This window comes from Glycine soja, chromosome 14 (assembly GCF_004193775.1).
Source record: "Glycine soja cultivar W05 chromosome 14, ASM419377v2, whole genome shotgun sequence".
In the NCBI taxonomy this organism is placed as follows: domain Eukaryota; kingdom Viridiplantae; phylum Streptophyta; class Magnoliopsida; order Fabales; family Fabaceae; genus Glycine; species Glycine soja.
In genome coordinates, this window is record NC_041015.1 from 24309315 (window position 1) to 24324140 (window position 14826).

Sequence of the window (14826 nt, forward strand, 5' to 3'; positions counted from 1 at the left end):
ATCCAATTTCATGACACTAGTGATCAAATAGAATCAAGCATTACGAGTAAAATGAAATTACCAATAATGAGTAGAAAATATTAATACATATATAATATCAAAAGGGATACATAAGGGTATAAAGATTACATCCAATCCTTTAGAAAAACTAACCGATCATTGTGTAGAGCACAAGCCTTGACGAAGGAAGTGATCCACGGTCATAACTTTGCAGTGCCTCGGCTCCATTTTTCCTCTTCTTCCTCTTCTTCTACATTTTTATATTGATTTTGCTGCTGCTAAATGCTTTTCTTCTCTTCCCCTCCATGACCATTTATAGAAAAAGCCATCTAGTACAGAGGAAACTCGTCCAAGCAAGCTGAAACTCGCCCATACGAGTTTGTTACTTAGGCCTGAAGTAATCAGCTTGCCCAGGCGAGTGGCTTGCTTATGGGTGAGGTTTCCTATTTTGCCTAGGCGAGCTAGATGGTAGCCTGAGCAAATTTTAGGCCAAATTTTTTTATGAAATGATTGTTTTGCCCTTCCTTAAAGCTTTGTTTCTGGATTCATCAAACAACCATAAAAAACCTACATAATCATGGATGAATCATTCATATTTAAGCAACAATATTAGTAACTATACAATATATATAAACATCTAGATTCAAGGGTAGTTTGGAAGAAAACTATTACAATCAAAGGATAAGTGCTAACAATTTAATCTCAAATTTGGAACTTACCAAGTTAGTCGGACAAACCCTTAACACCTTCCTTGCTTGGTTGACGCATCTTATACAACCTTTTTCAGAAAAGGTATTTCTTTTTTGTTGTGCTTATTATTATTAAAAAAAGATTTGTTACAAATAAAGCATTGATTGTCATTGACTTATGTTTATTAACTCTATAGGATAAACAAGTACCAAAGGGACCGAAGAAGCTTATTGATAGGCTAGAACTTGATGATGATCCCATAACCATATGACATTGATGAAAAAGTGATGGAACTCACAAACCAAGAAGGGGGTGAATTGGTTTTCAAAACAAAACAGACTTTTAAAACAAGAGTTAAAAAAACTTCTTTTGCGCGGATCGTATCACAAAACTTTGATAAACCAATACTTAGTCAATCATCCTTTACACAATATCCTTTGTTAAAGTTCTTTCTTTCAAAAATATATTTTCATTAACCTTTAGTAAATTGACTAAGACCAGAATGAGAAGGAAAGATAAGATCAATAGAAGAAGTACCGCAAGTACACCACTTTATAGGATTGAGTCTTAGTGTATTGGTTGCATAATATTTGTGTAATGATCAATGTGACTTACTATATGATGGTGAGTAATGAATTGTGTGAGTGTGAGATGTTGTACTTGAGATTTGTTGTTCTAAACACATGATTAATGTGAATGTGTGTAATGTGATTTTATGATTAAATCCTTGGGATGAGTGATGTTACGTAATGAGTAGTAAAATGATGTAAATTATGCTAAGTTGAGCTTGCTATACTTAAACTATATATGTGTGTGTCTTTGTTTATCTCTACCCATTTAGAAATGTGATAACTCACTCCCCGTGTGTTGTTTGTTTTTGGATCTTTTCATGATCTTGAACCTTGTGTTCGTGGCAGCAGTTAGCTAGGTGGCTAGCATTAAGAAACCTCGTGCTAGAGGACATCGGAACACAATGCTCTGATCGGATGTGATATTAGGGCATGAGTTTCTGTTTTAATTGTATGGTGTTCCAAACATGTCATTTTACTTTATTTTATTCTACTGCTTAACTTGAGTTTCTTTTTTAAACTTGAACGGTCTTGTTTTGAACCGGAAATGTTTTCATACCCTTAATTGATAAGTTTTTAATTTGATGATTAACGTGAATGTGAACCTTTTACCCACGTGAGCTCCTTTAGGTTTATTGAATAAAATCTTTTTATGTAATTCTACATTTTCATGTATTTTATCATATAAAAATGTATATCGGGGTAAAGGGTGTCACAATGGGTAAGGTGGTGGTGCTATTAATTTGAGAAAGTCCTTTGTTTGAGCTTAAGATCTCCTTCTTCTCTTCAATACCTAACTTAGAGGTTTTTATGGTAAGGGAAGCTTTAATTTGGTTTGAATAATGCTTTGGTTGGGATGAGTGGGTATGCCATTGTTGGCCATGGAACTTATAAGTTCACAACTTCATTTTCGTTTTGACCAACCGGAGTTTTGGTTCGACTGGGCTAGAGAGTGACACTTAGACGAAACATGCAAAAAATCTACAAAGGAAAGTCACTGTTCACACTTGTCTATTTTCAATAAAATCACACTTCCTTTGTAGGGTCAGCCCAAGAGACTCTCTGAATGGTCAGAGAGTGTGACTATCTTAGAAGATGAGGCTTATGAGGGACCACTCATATTGTGTTGAAACTCCATGGAGCAAAGTCAGCTTAAAGTTTAAGTTGGCTTAGTTAGTTGTTAGTATATATTAGTTGTAATGACAATTGTGATGATTGAGTATGATGAGAACTTGTGACATTTGATGTCAAATGTGTCTTATGATGTTTATGGCGGTTCGCTGGTTCCGGCAAGTGTACCGGATCGCACAAGTAGTATAAAACGGTAAGAACCGAGTATTGAACACTCGGGGAACTTATGTTATTTGGTAAGCTATTTCAGCAAATAGGTGTTTGGTGTGTGTAAATGTAAGTGTGAATATGAATAGGTGTATAAATTATCTGTGCAAAAATGATGCAATACTACCCCGCAAGGGCATTGGATAAAAGACTCCAAGTAGATTGGGCCAGAGATACAAGAGAAGGCCCTAGGGTTCTCATGAGCCTTAGGGTAGATTTCGGGCCCATAGGCTAAGTATGAGCCCACTTATCTTTGTACATATTATATTAAGATTTCATTAATTTTGTGTCTTGTATTTAGGGTTCCATAATGTAGGTAGGGTATCCTAGAAATATAGGATTTTTCAGCCCTTGTATTTTAGGGCACCTAGACTAGTTTTTGTATTAGGGGTAGTTTTGTAATTTCACATGCACTAAGTGAATATTTGATGTGTGTGGTTGGAAATAAATTTAATTGAATTGCTAGAAGCCCAATCCAATTAAATTTTAGAGGGGGAGGTGAGCATTTGCTTACTACACCCCATTGTCACATCGTATAGTCACACTTTGTGCATGCCCTTCATGCTTTACATGCCTCATGACACTTAAGCACACTTAGTAGAGAATCTTGGAATTGATCTTGGATTAGTGGGATGAACCATAACTAAAATTCACTAATCATAATTAGTGAAATTTTGGCTCCAAAGTTTGGCTCCACAAATTCAATTTCAAATTCAAGTGAAATTTGAATTGAAATTCAAATTTCCCTCCAATTTTGTGACACTTGGGCTATAAATAGAGGTCACGTGTGTGCATTTTTTGGAACTTTGATCATTTGAATATTAAACTTCAAGTTTCAGAGCTTATTTAGAGCACAAAATTTCGTGCTCTTCTCTCCCTCTCCCTTCATTCATCTCCTTCTTCCTCCAAGCTTTTATCCATGGCCTCCTATGGTAGTGAGCTTCTTCTAGGCTCATCTTCTTCTTGAAGTGGCATCTCCTCTCTCTCTTCCTTCTCCATTTCGCTGCCATTCATCTTACAAGAAGCAAAGGAATCCATTGATGAAGAAGATCCAAGGCCTACAAGCTCCAATGGAGCTTACATCAAAAAAGAAAAAAAAATCACGCGAGAGAAATGATGTGTAAAAACAAGTAGAGAACAAGTTGGTCTTCCTAATAGGTGCCTGATGCTAAAAAGATATTTTCTAACTAACAATGCTCATGTGTTCTTATGGTGTCTCCTGAGATACTAAACCCCGATTCCTCATGATAGTTTAGCCTAATCCTGATCAAGCATCGTTCGCAGATTCCTCTTGTAAGACTAAACTCAACCAGGACCGCATTAAGACACACATACTAAACTAAATTATCGCACCCCGATTCCTCGTGAAAGCACGACAACTCAGGGTTGAATGACCCTAACAAAGCATGCATCTACGTGATCAAGGTAAAGGCATACTGAAATGAAAAGCAGATAGCACAGAGAACACACAAAACATCATTAAATAGATAGAAATATATTTACATCAGGTACCTACAAGGAAGATCCAACAGAGGATTTAGCTTTCCATACCAGGAAGCCTTCTTAACAAAAAAGAGAAGAACAAGATGAAAGATTGCAAAAATACAAGTGGTGAGGATGTCTCTTTCACCTCTAGGATCTCACAATCACTCACAAACTCATCTCAAGCTCTCAAACCAGCTCCTACTTCAAGCTTTGGTCTCTGCAGATCTTCACACAGCAAAATCTCTCAAAACTCTCTGGAACTTGGACCTTTCTCTCTCTAGAAACCTTAGACATGCAAAGCTCTGAATCCCAGTCCAAACTCTCTTCACAAAATCTGATTTCAGGCTTAAATAGGTGTCCTTGTTTGGCTCGTGCACGTAGCGCATGTATGGACCGCTTAGCGCATGTTGGTGATTTTTGGCCTAGTGCGCCTTTCTCTCTTAACGGATAAACTGAAGCAGTACGCTTAGTGAGATGAAATGGTGCGCTTAGCGAACCTGTATAGCTCATCTTCTTCCAAAGTCTTCCTCGCGCTTAGCCCAGGAGTGTTGCGCTTAGCGGACGCTTGCTAAGCCAGCATATTGGCTTAGCGAGAAAGGAAAAACAACATTTTCCGAAGCTTGCCTAATTAGCCTGAAATTGAGAGAAAATGATTATTAAATACACAAAATGAAAATACTAAGTATTTATTACCTATACTTAACAGAAAATACTTATAACACTACAAAATAACCATAAATTGGGAGAGTTTGATACAATTTATACAAGTTTTATACACAAAAATTAGTCATTTTTATCGACTAACAATGGCTCATGATGATGAGTGGTGATGAAGCTATGCTATTGTTGATAGTTAGAGGATTTATGTCTTATGACACACAATACATAATCATAACACATAATACAGATGATATATCATGTGAGAGAAAAATATCTTTTATGAGAGTAAGAAGATTAAATGGACCTTATAATCATACATGAAGGATCAAGACTAAATGTCATGTGACTAGTTAAAAAGTCACATGACTTTAAATCTTGATCGTTCATGTTTGGTTATACGATTCAAATAATCATCTCATTGTCATATAAGATATCTTCATCTCTCTCTCTCTCTCTTGATATACATATATAAATTGAGATGAATGATCTTTGAAGTTGTTGCCTATTGGTGTTTATTGATGAGCAATAGAAGATGTCTTCTATATGAATTGAATTTTTTGACTAGTTTGGAAAGTATTTTCGAAGTATGTGAAAGCTAGTTTTCTCCCTTTCTCCATAAATTGATTTTGGTTTATTTGTATATGTATATTTTATTTTGGTGAGTTTTCCCTTGTGTGTGACACATGTGGTTGTGGCTACAATCTTGAACTTGACAAATGAGGGAGAAAATGGCATTTAGGTGGATTTTTCTCTTAGAGACATGGTAGATAGAGTGAACACGAGACTAAAGTTGTGATCTCATCTCCTTTTATTTTGTTTGATTTGTGTAGAGAGGTGACCAGCTTAGATTTGTCTTTTGTATATTTTTAAGAATTTTGTGTAATCAAGATTTATCTTCCTTTAAAAAGATGAAGCGCCACTAAGCATTATATTTTAGTCTTTTAGAAAGGCATGATTTATATCTCTAGTTGAGTTTAATTTATTGTTTTAGGAATTGCAAGATGTTCATACAACATTTTCAACAACAAAAACTAATGAAGGAGTTTTGAAATTAAATAAAATCAAATCCTTAGTTTTGATAGTTATGTGACAAAGGCAAGTCATTACAATTAGTATAACTTCCCACAATTAATAATAATACTAATAATAAGATTGTTTAATTAAAAGGATAAATTAGTTAAAATAGTAGCTAATTAGTCTTAAGTGAGAAGGAATGATGGGTGTTGCTAGGTGCACCCAACAATATTGCTGGTGCACCCATCAATTATACGAATGGGCCAAAATGCCCTTTTAATAAATTTTAAAAAAGCAAAAGGCTCCCTCGTCATCACTTCTTCCGCGTTTTCTGAACTTCCTTCGCGCGTGTCTTCTTTTTCCTCTGTGCGTTCTTCTCCTTCTTCCTTCGCGCTTGGTGGCTTTGCCGGGTTCTTCCACTGTCAAGGTTAGTTCATCCTACTTCACTTCCTCTTGTAGTGTCATTAGTGATGTAGTTTAGGGAAAATGGAATTAGGGTAGAAGACTTCGTTTTTTTGAGAAGCCATGGGAGGAGAGGAAGCATTCTTCCGTATGGGTAAAATTTGTGAAAATGCTTCTTACGGAAGAATGTTCTTTCGTAGAAAAAAAAATTGGTATGGAAGAAGCTTCTTCCGTATGAAGTGACTTCACAGGATTTACTCATACAGAAGAAGGTTCTTTCGTATGATCTGTCAGAAGAACTTTTTCTGTAATAACATACGGAAGAACCTTCTTCTGTAAGTAAGTAACCTTTCATACGGAAGAAGCTTCTTCCGTATAATCTGTCGGAAGAAGTTCTTCCGAAAGATCATGTGGAAGAACCTTCTTCCGTAAGAAGGTTTTCCTTCTTGCAGAAGAACCTTCTTCCGTATGAAGGTTTTCCTTTTCTGCAATCTGATTTTCAATTTTTTTTAAAAATTTATATTGCTTATATGTTTTTGTTAGACTTATACATGATTATATCTAAATTTATATTGCTTATATTGTTTAGAAATGCTTCATGGTATTGGTATTTTGTAACTTGTGAAAACATAATTTTGCTTATATTGCTTAGATTGTTCCTGTGGTATTGGTATTGGTATTTTGTTACTTGTGAAAACATAATTTTGCTTATATTGCTTAGATTATTCCTGTTGTATTGGTATTGTTTAAGAGGAGGACTAAAAAAATTGTTTAATTTGAAGGACTAAAAAATATAAATTTTTATTTGAGGGAATATAAAAAATAGACTCAATGGGACAAAAACATAATGAAGCTGTAAAACACTACACAAAGTTCACATCAAATTATGAAATGATTGTCTATTAAGAGAATGTTTTGGGAACTTATTGTCTATTAAAATAGCCAATACCCTCAACCAATACCATAGTCAATTAAATTTAAAACAAAATAATCATTTACTCACAACAAGATTATCATTATTTCCCAACAAAATCATGCTAACTTTTTAGGAATCCTACCTTTAAAACGGTTCTACTTTTTAGCAGGAACTTTGAAGAAAGCAAACAATTCATTTGTAGGAGGCAGGCCCTCGTTGATCACAGGGTGATTGATAAACTCTTGACTCGATTTATATAACTAGGGAATTTCTCAATGGTGAGCAACTCCAACCTTGCAATGTCTTGCAATATGGGAACCCAATACCCAATGAAATTGGCAGCAATGTCTACCAATCCTATGTTGTCTCCTCCAAAGAATTTCTTGTCTTTCAGTGCTTCCTGCAGGATTTTCAATGCTTCCAAGGCTTCCTCCACTGCTTTCTCACGCCTATTCTCATCACTCCAGCAAGCATTCCATATAGTAGGCAAGATCTAAAACCAAAAAAGATAACTTAAAAACTCTACCCTATAGTAGTACATTACTAGCAAATAAACTCTGAACAACAAATGTACCAAAGAATCACCACCACCACCATCATCATCATCATCATCATCATAACAAGTCATAAGCATAACCAACCAAAATAGAAGAAGAGAACCCCCAATTCTGATCTCTAACACTATCATTCACTTGTTTATACAAATCATAAGGCAATCCTTTTTGCCAGATGGCAATCCTTTTTCACACTTTTTGCTTCCACTTCTATATAAATGCAGCATAAAACTATTATTTATCTATAGTAAATAGGTATTGGAGCATATACTCAACTTTCCACTAGCTCATTTGCCATGAAATGTCTACTCTCAGCCAATTTTTAAACACTACAATTTAGAAGAAAACAAAAGAAAAAAAATTATATTGACACCTTCAATTCAATGTATAGATGTTTCATGCTATTGACACCTTTTGATTCATTACATTCGCAATGCCTATGCAAAAGCCACTTTAGCTTATTTTTATATCCTTTCCGGGGACAAAAGAGACCAACTAGTATTTATTTTGGATTTCTATCTTTTTTCTAATAATAGTTTAGGTTTCTTGTAAGGAGACAAAAAACACTACCTCCTTCTTCGACACCATTGTTGACCTCAACCACTACCTCTCCAACTCATTATATCCTTTCCGGGGACAAAAAAGTGCACTTCCTTCTTCGACACCATTGTTGACCTCAACCACTACCTCTCCAACTCATTGGACTCAAGTTGATAGTTGACTGCCTATGTTCTTTAGTCACGATTGTGACATTGGTGGCACCATTCTCCGTGAAGCCAATAACATTGCCAAGAACAACCCAAGGTCACATGTTGTTGCCGTGTATGCTAAGACCATGCTCGCTTCCTTTGCAGTTTGAGTCCAACTTTGATGCTTTCATAGGATAGACTATATTTAGTTATGTTGTCGCTTGCGATGAAGAGAAGAGAAAGATTAGGACTATTATGAAAATAATACCACTCAACTCCTTGTTTTTCAACATCTTGAGTAAAACAGCATACCATACTAGTAAGTAGGAGTTAGGAAAAACATTTACCATATTGCTATCCTTCATAAAACTACTAAAATACAAAGCTTGTGCCTAAAGAACATTTATAATAAAGGTTCACACTTCACATAGAACAATTTCATACCTGAGCAGCATATGGAGTAATAATTCCAATATCAGAAGGAAGCACCCCACTTTGCACTAGTTTCTTTGCATGAGCCATGGTAACCTCAGTTTCACCTTCATTAAAGATGTTATCTTCTTCATCTTTCTTTTCTTCCATGTCACATCTGAATCTCATCAATATAAGTAGATTGATGACATTCTTTTTGAAAACAAACTCCCATCGATATCAAACAATCTGTATTTAATTTAGTTTGGTCATATGCTAAATTCTTGATTAGGAAGAGAATGATTCAAAACCAGTATACCCATTTTTGAATATAGATGATTGAAAACACCAAAACATTATAAACGAAATGATGGTATCTCAATTTTCATTAGGAAGAGAATGGCATCTCTTCATTCCACATGTCCCTCCTAATCAAGCATAATGTCACACATATCATGACTAAATAATTTCACATGATAATGTCACACAAATTTCAAATGACAATGTCACACATATCATGCAGTAACACTTAGGGGACCACTCAACCCCTTCCAACAAGTGACAATGTCACACATATCATGAGAAGATCATGTTCAAATTTCGCATGACAAGATCATGTCCAAGAAACATACAAAACATAATTTGACAAAATTAGTAAGAAACATACAAAAGTTGTATTTGAACAAATTAGTAATGACAAAGCTTTGTTACCAATTATTTTAATACTTAATTTTACCAAAAAAAAGTAAATGTTCTTCAGGATTTCAAATCATGGTTAGAACACGAGGCTTAGGTCGTGCCTTAGGAACTGGTAGAGGCAGAGACATGAGTCAAGATGCACATCAACCTGAAGTTCCTCAACATAGGCCTATTGCTTCAGTATGTAGGCAACGAGTTCATTTTCCTCATGTGACTGAGGACGTTACTCAGACACCTGAGAATGTGCCTCAGTTGAATGGGATGTTCCTCATGTGTCTGATGCTACTCCAAAGATGACTGGCATTGTCGATGCTGTGGACGCAGAGGGAGTGGCTACTGATGGTAGTGAGGGTTCACCTGCTGTTGATGAGGGATTTCTTGGTGGGCTACGCGACCCATTGGTTTTGATTGGTTTTGCCGAGCACGTGGCACATAGCATCTGGAGTGGAGAGGTACTTACATTTTGACGTTAAGTAATTATATGATAATTATTTATAGTTGGATTGTTTTTTATATAAACATTTTTATAAACTGTTATGTGTTATTCAATTTAGGAACGACCTAAGCAGAAGTTGGTCTCTCACGGTAGAAAAGTAGATAAATTTGGAAGACCAGCGCCTGAGATAGAAGGCATGATTGCGGCCACCGGATTGAGTCCATTGATTAGGTGTTCGGTAATCACCACTGATCTTGGACTTATATCCTCCTTCGTCAAGAGGTGGCATAGGGAGACCAGAACCTTACACTTGCCAATAGGAGAGATGACGATCACTCTGGATGACGTGGCGTCACTCCTACACCTTCCTATCACTAGCGCACTACATACCTTTGAGCCGCTGGTTACTTCCGATATGGTCATGCTGTTAACGGAGCTGCTTGAGGTCAGCCTCGAGGAGGCTAGAGCTGAGACCCGTTAGGCATTTGGGGCTCATGTTTGGTTGTCCTGGCTCCGGGATGTGTACCAGAGCAGGTGTCGGGCCAGACGTTGGGTTGTAGCAGCCCACGCGTATCTCCTCCACTTGGTCGGTTGCACTCTTTTCGCTAACAAGAGTGCAACACATGTTCATGTCATGCACCTGGAGGCTTTCAGGGACCTGGCACAGGCAGGGGGATTCTCTTGGGGAGCGACAACATTGGTGCACTTGTACGACCATCTGAATGAAGCGTCGCAGACCCCTACACGACAGATGGCCGGTTACATGACATTATTTCAGGTAAATATTGTGTTACTTATAATTTAAATTGAACTAGGACAAAATACATGTTTTTTTTATTGATGCTGACTTCGTGTTTGTAATGCTAGATATGCGAGTACTTTCCGATGGTGCATCAGTGCGTCGTTGATGATGCTTATGTTGAGGCTAGCCCACGTGCCTCCAGGTGGCTTACAAGTAAGGCTCATATGACAGGGATCAAGGGAGCCCCATACCGGGTACGTATAGAAGCCCTGACTGTCACGGACGCCTATTGGATGCCCTATGCAGAGCACCGGGGAGTTAAGGGCTTCGACCTGATCTCATTCTACACGGGCCAACTCATATGGGGTCAGATAGTTGTCTATGTTCGACCAGAGTGGGTGCTTCGACAGTTCGGGTACATTCAGACCGTCCCTCTACCGCCTGTTCGTGATTCGTTGACGGGTCCTGATATAGATGACCGGTGGCTGCACTTTTCAGACCATCTAGTGCCCGCGGGGGAGATCTGTGTAGTTTTCGATCTCCCTATGCATTCAGTGGTAAGTTAAAATTGTGTAGTTTTTCATAATTTAAATTTTTAAAAAATCTGATACTTTGTTATTTTGACTGAGAGGTTGACTGCCAAGGATGTCAAGTGATCGTTGAGGATTTGGAGCTGGTCATCAACCTCAAGATGGTCACTGAAGGCACTGAGTTATATGACATCATGGCTCGTTGCCTCAGGATCGCTAGAGGTAACGCCGCAGATGGAAGTCTTAGGTCACGACAAAGACGGCGCATAGAATAGGATATACATTTTTATTGTATTTAAGGTTTTAATTTTAGTATTCCTTTATATATGTGATAAGACACATATACTTAGAGCATTCTTTGAAATTTAAATTTTTCAATATATAAAATAGAGAAGATAAAATAATGAAACAAGGTAATTTTCTGTCGCTTTGGAGAAACTAAAAAATAATATTATTTCATCTAGGGAGATAGAAATTTGTAATTTATTAAAAAAAATTACATGTGAATTTTTTTTCCAAAATTTTTGAAGAACAGTTACTTTCTTTAAGTTAATGTAGATTATGAGTTCAAAATAGAGAAAAAAATCAAAGAATAAAAATAGATGAAAATATAGTAAAAAAAATAATATTCGAATAATTAGAAATAAAATGAAAGAAATGAAAAAAAATTCTTTTTACCCATTTGGGATAATGGAAAAGAGAGTGAAAATAAATAAATAAGTTATTTAGAAATATTTTATACTAATTAAAATATAATTTTTTTACTCCATTTTTTATTAACACAAATTATTTATTACTTTTGAATTATCCAACAAAAAAATGATTTAATTTCTTAAGAAATTAAAAGGAAAAGCGTGAAATCAAGAAAATCACTTCCCCGACATTTTACGTCAATTTGAGATAAAATAATAACTAAAAAAACAAAATTTGGCAAACAAACCAATGCATTAAGTTATATATAAAAAAGATTAAAAGGGTTTATCATTTAATTTTTAGTAAAATAAGTGATTATGTTATGCCTGTTGTTTAAATTACAAAAATGAAAGCTTGAATTTTCTTAATTAACATTTTCAATTCAAGTATTATAAATAGAATAAAAGTAAGAGTTATAACATTAATTTGATGATTAAGAAAGAAAGAAGGGAGTGAGACATCTTGAGTTTGAATCATTATTATTAATATATAATTATTTATGTGTTTCTAACGAGCTTATAATATAAAGATTAATCGGTAAAATATTTCTTTATGAAATTATTTAAATTATTTATATCATTTTTATCTTTAAGGAAAAATAATTTCATAAGATTTCAAACTAAAATTAAATTATTAGTTATTTATTTTTAAAAATAAAAAGTAATTATATAAATTTATTATTCAATTACTATAATAATAACATACTTTAACAATTTTACATAATTCTGAATATATTATAATTAGTCATAAAAGTTAGAAAAACAATTAATTAGTACCAACGACATTAAGCATCCATTTTTCATATACAATACACATAAGGAATGGGTCACTTACAAACAACAATAATCGTAAACAAAGCGACAAAGAGTTGTTTACACACTAACACATTCCATTCAATTGAACATGGTAGACACAAATATAATTCGCATGAAACACTGCAAAATAAAACTAGCATTCAATCCTGCAACGACGTAACCACCTCGTCCTCATTTTCCATAACTCTATTGGCACAAATTGTTTCCAATAATTGGACTCTACCAACACCTTCAGCACGTCGTCGTCAGATTTCAGCTCAATAATTTTAAACTTTAAAAGTTTGTCAGAATACTCCAAATGAGTAGGTTGTCGAAAAAACAAACGCCTTACAAGTTGAGATTCATGAATCCCATGAGGAGGATTCCCTTTAGGTGCTACTTGTTTGACCAAATCCTTCAGTTCATATATGGTACATCCTTTTGGAATATCAAATTTTTGGGGATTTTTTCCTGTGAACGCGTAACCTACAAAGTTGTTTTGGCATGGCATGTTTCACCTTCCGTTGTAATACAGAACCGCATCATGAATAGAGGTCATAGTGCATTCAAGTAAGTTTAAAATTCCATCTGGTGTTCTACCAACGGTGTATAACAACTCAATCGATCCAACACATGAAAATCGATCATTAGACATTAACATTGTGTTCACATCCATGTCATCTTTCAATTGCATACATTGGAATTGAATTTTGTTACCTGTTTCTTCGAGTGGTTGCCGGTAATGAATTTCATCCACAACTTGATTGTCGTTTAACTGAAGGATGTTGTGTATTATGCTTTTAAGAGTTGAATAATCACACATGTTTGGTACTCGCATGACACTGGAGTTGAACTTTGAAAATAAACCCCACACTCCTTGTGAATAACGGATCAATTTGGAAAAATGAAGGCCAACCTTGAGTTGACAATCATCTGAAAGGAAGTTTCTCCTAAGAAAGTCATTGGTTGTCGAATTTTTTTTTTTTTTACAAAACGTGAATACCACTTGATGTGCGACAGATGGGCGCCTGGCCATGTCTCATTTATATACATGGCATGCAAGTGCGTGGCTTCACTTTTTACAGACACGTCACGTCATTCGATGTCGTGTCACATTAGTAATTGTTGTCACGTCAATCAATGTCAAGTCAAATCATTCATAGTCATGTCATGTCACGTTAGTCATTGTCGTATCACATCATTACTTGTCCTGTCACATCAATGAATGTCGAGTCACATCATGCAACACTTTGTGAGTTACGACACTGATGCATGACAAGCACGACATTGCTTTTAAATGGACCAGCTCATCGATTTGTTCACGCAACAATTCATTAGTATTTCAATACTGACATGTTACATCAAGACAAATTCAATCATAAATACAGATACATAAATGTTGCAGCTTCAGTGTTTGTTTAGGTCTACATACGTTGTTTTAATTGCCATTAGACTTAAGTACTGCTGCATTCTACCTACGTATGCAGTTGGTCATTGTTTTGCCTGAGGATATGAATTGCTTGACCACAACAATGCCATAGGTGATAAGGGACAACGATCTTTGAGATAAACTTGTTGTAAGTGAAATAACAATAATAAGTTAAACAAACAAGCCAAGTTATTGAATAATTGAAAATATTTGAGTAAATGAATTTTCAATGGACCTGAACAAAATGATTTCCAAACACATGACCGACGCATATCATGTGGTGCATAGAAGAATCGAGCGGTGGTTGACTTCTGAGAGGAAAAAATGTGTAGCTTTGTTGTCGTGACAACAATACAAGGATTACATTATATCTTGATGCAATGACATATCTTATCTCCGTTATATCCATCAACTTGTCCACACTAATCTAAATCACAAAAACATACATGTGTCAGTCACGTAAACATTATTTATAAAAAAAGAAGCATAAACAACATACCTTGGATAACCCATCCACGTGTAGGGACAACCTCAACTGGTCAAATCTCTCTGTGCCACCAAAGATTTTTATGTAATTTTGCGACCATTTGCCAAGTTCTTTAATCAATTCGTTGCGCATTAGTGCCCAACATTCTTCTCCCATACCTAACAAAGCGACAACTGACTAATATTCATAGTTACCATCCGCTTTCACATCAACAATGTCTTCAATGAAACCATGTATAAATGGCGCAAATTGATCCAACATCGGGATCATCCTTGCTAGCTTCGGTTG

General features: G+C 35.6%; 2 protein-coding genes across 2 annotated transcripts; both read left to right on the forward strand.

Annotated features, from left to right (window-relative positions):
- Window positions 1-9720: 9720 nt before the first annotated feature.
- LOC114383937 (protein MAIN-LIKE 2-like) lies at window positions 9721-10344 on the forward strand. The gene is made up of 2 exons (XM_028343635.1): window positions 9721-9879; window positions 9982-10344. Exons 1-2 carry the CDS (start codon window positions 9721-9723, stop codon window positions 10342-10344), a joined length of 522 nt encoding a protein of 173 aa, XP_028199436.1.
- A 153-nt stretch (window positions 10345-10497) lies between these two features.
- LOC114383938 (serine/threonine-protein phosphatase 7 long form homolog) lies at window positions 10498-11410 on the forward strand. Its single transcript, XM_028343636.1, has 3 exons — window positions 10498-10641; window positions 10731-11162; window positions 11237-11410. Exons 1-3 carry the CDS (start codon window positions 10498-10500, stop codon window positions 11408-11410), a joined length of 750 nt encoding a protein of 249 aa, XP_028199437.1.
- Window positions 11411-14826: the final 3416 nt, after the last annotated feature.

Bases quoted from the DNA above. Each gene is read 5' to 3' on its own strand.
- LOC114383937 (XM_028343635.1), top strand. From the start codon at position 9,721: ATGACTGGCATTGTCGATGCTGTGGACGCAGAGGGAGTGGCTACTGAT. The intron at 9,880-9,981 runs GTACTTACATTT...TATTCAATTTAG, and splicing joins ATAGCATCTGGAGTGGAGAG to GAACGACCTAAGCAGAAGTT.
- LOC114383938 (XM_028343636.1), top strand. From the start codon at position 10,498: ATGCACCTGGAGGCTTTCAGGGACCTGGCACAGGCAGGGGGATTCTCT. The intron at 10,642-10,730 runs GTAAATATTGTG...TTGTAATGCTAG, and splicing joins GTTACATGACATTATTTCAG to ATATGCGAGTACTTTCCGAT. The intron at 11,163-11,236 runs GTAAGTTAAAAT...TTTGACTGAGAG, and splicing joins ATCTCCCTATGCATTCAGTG to GTTGACTGCCAAGGATGTCA.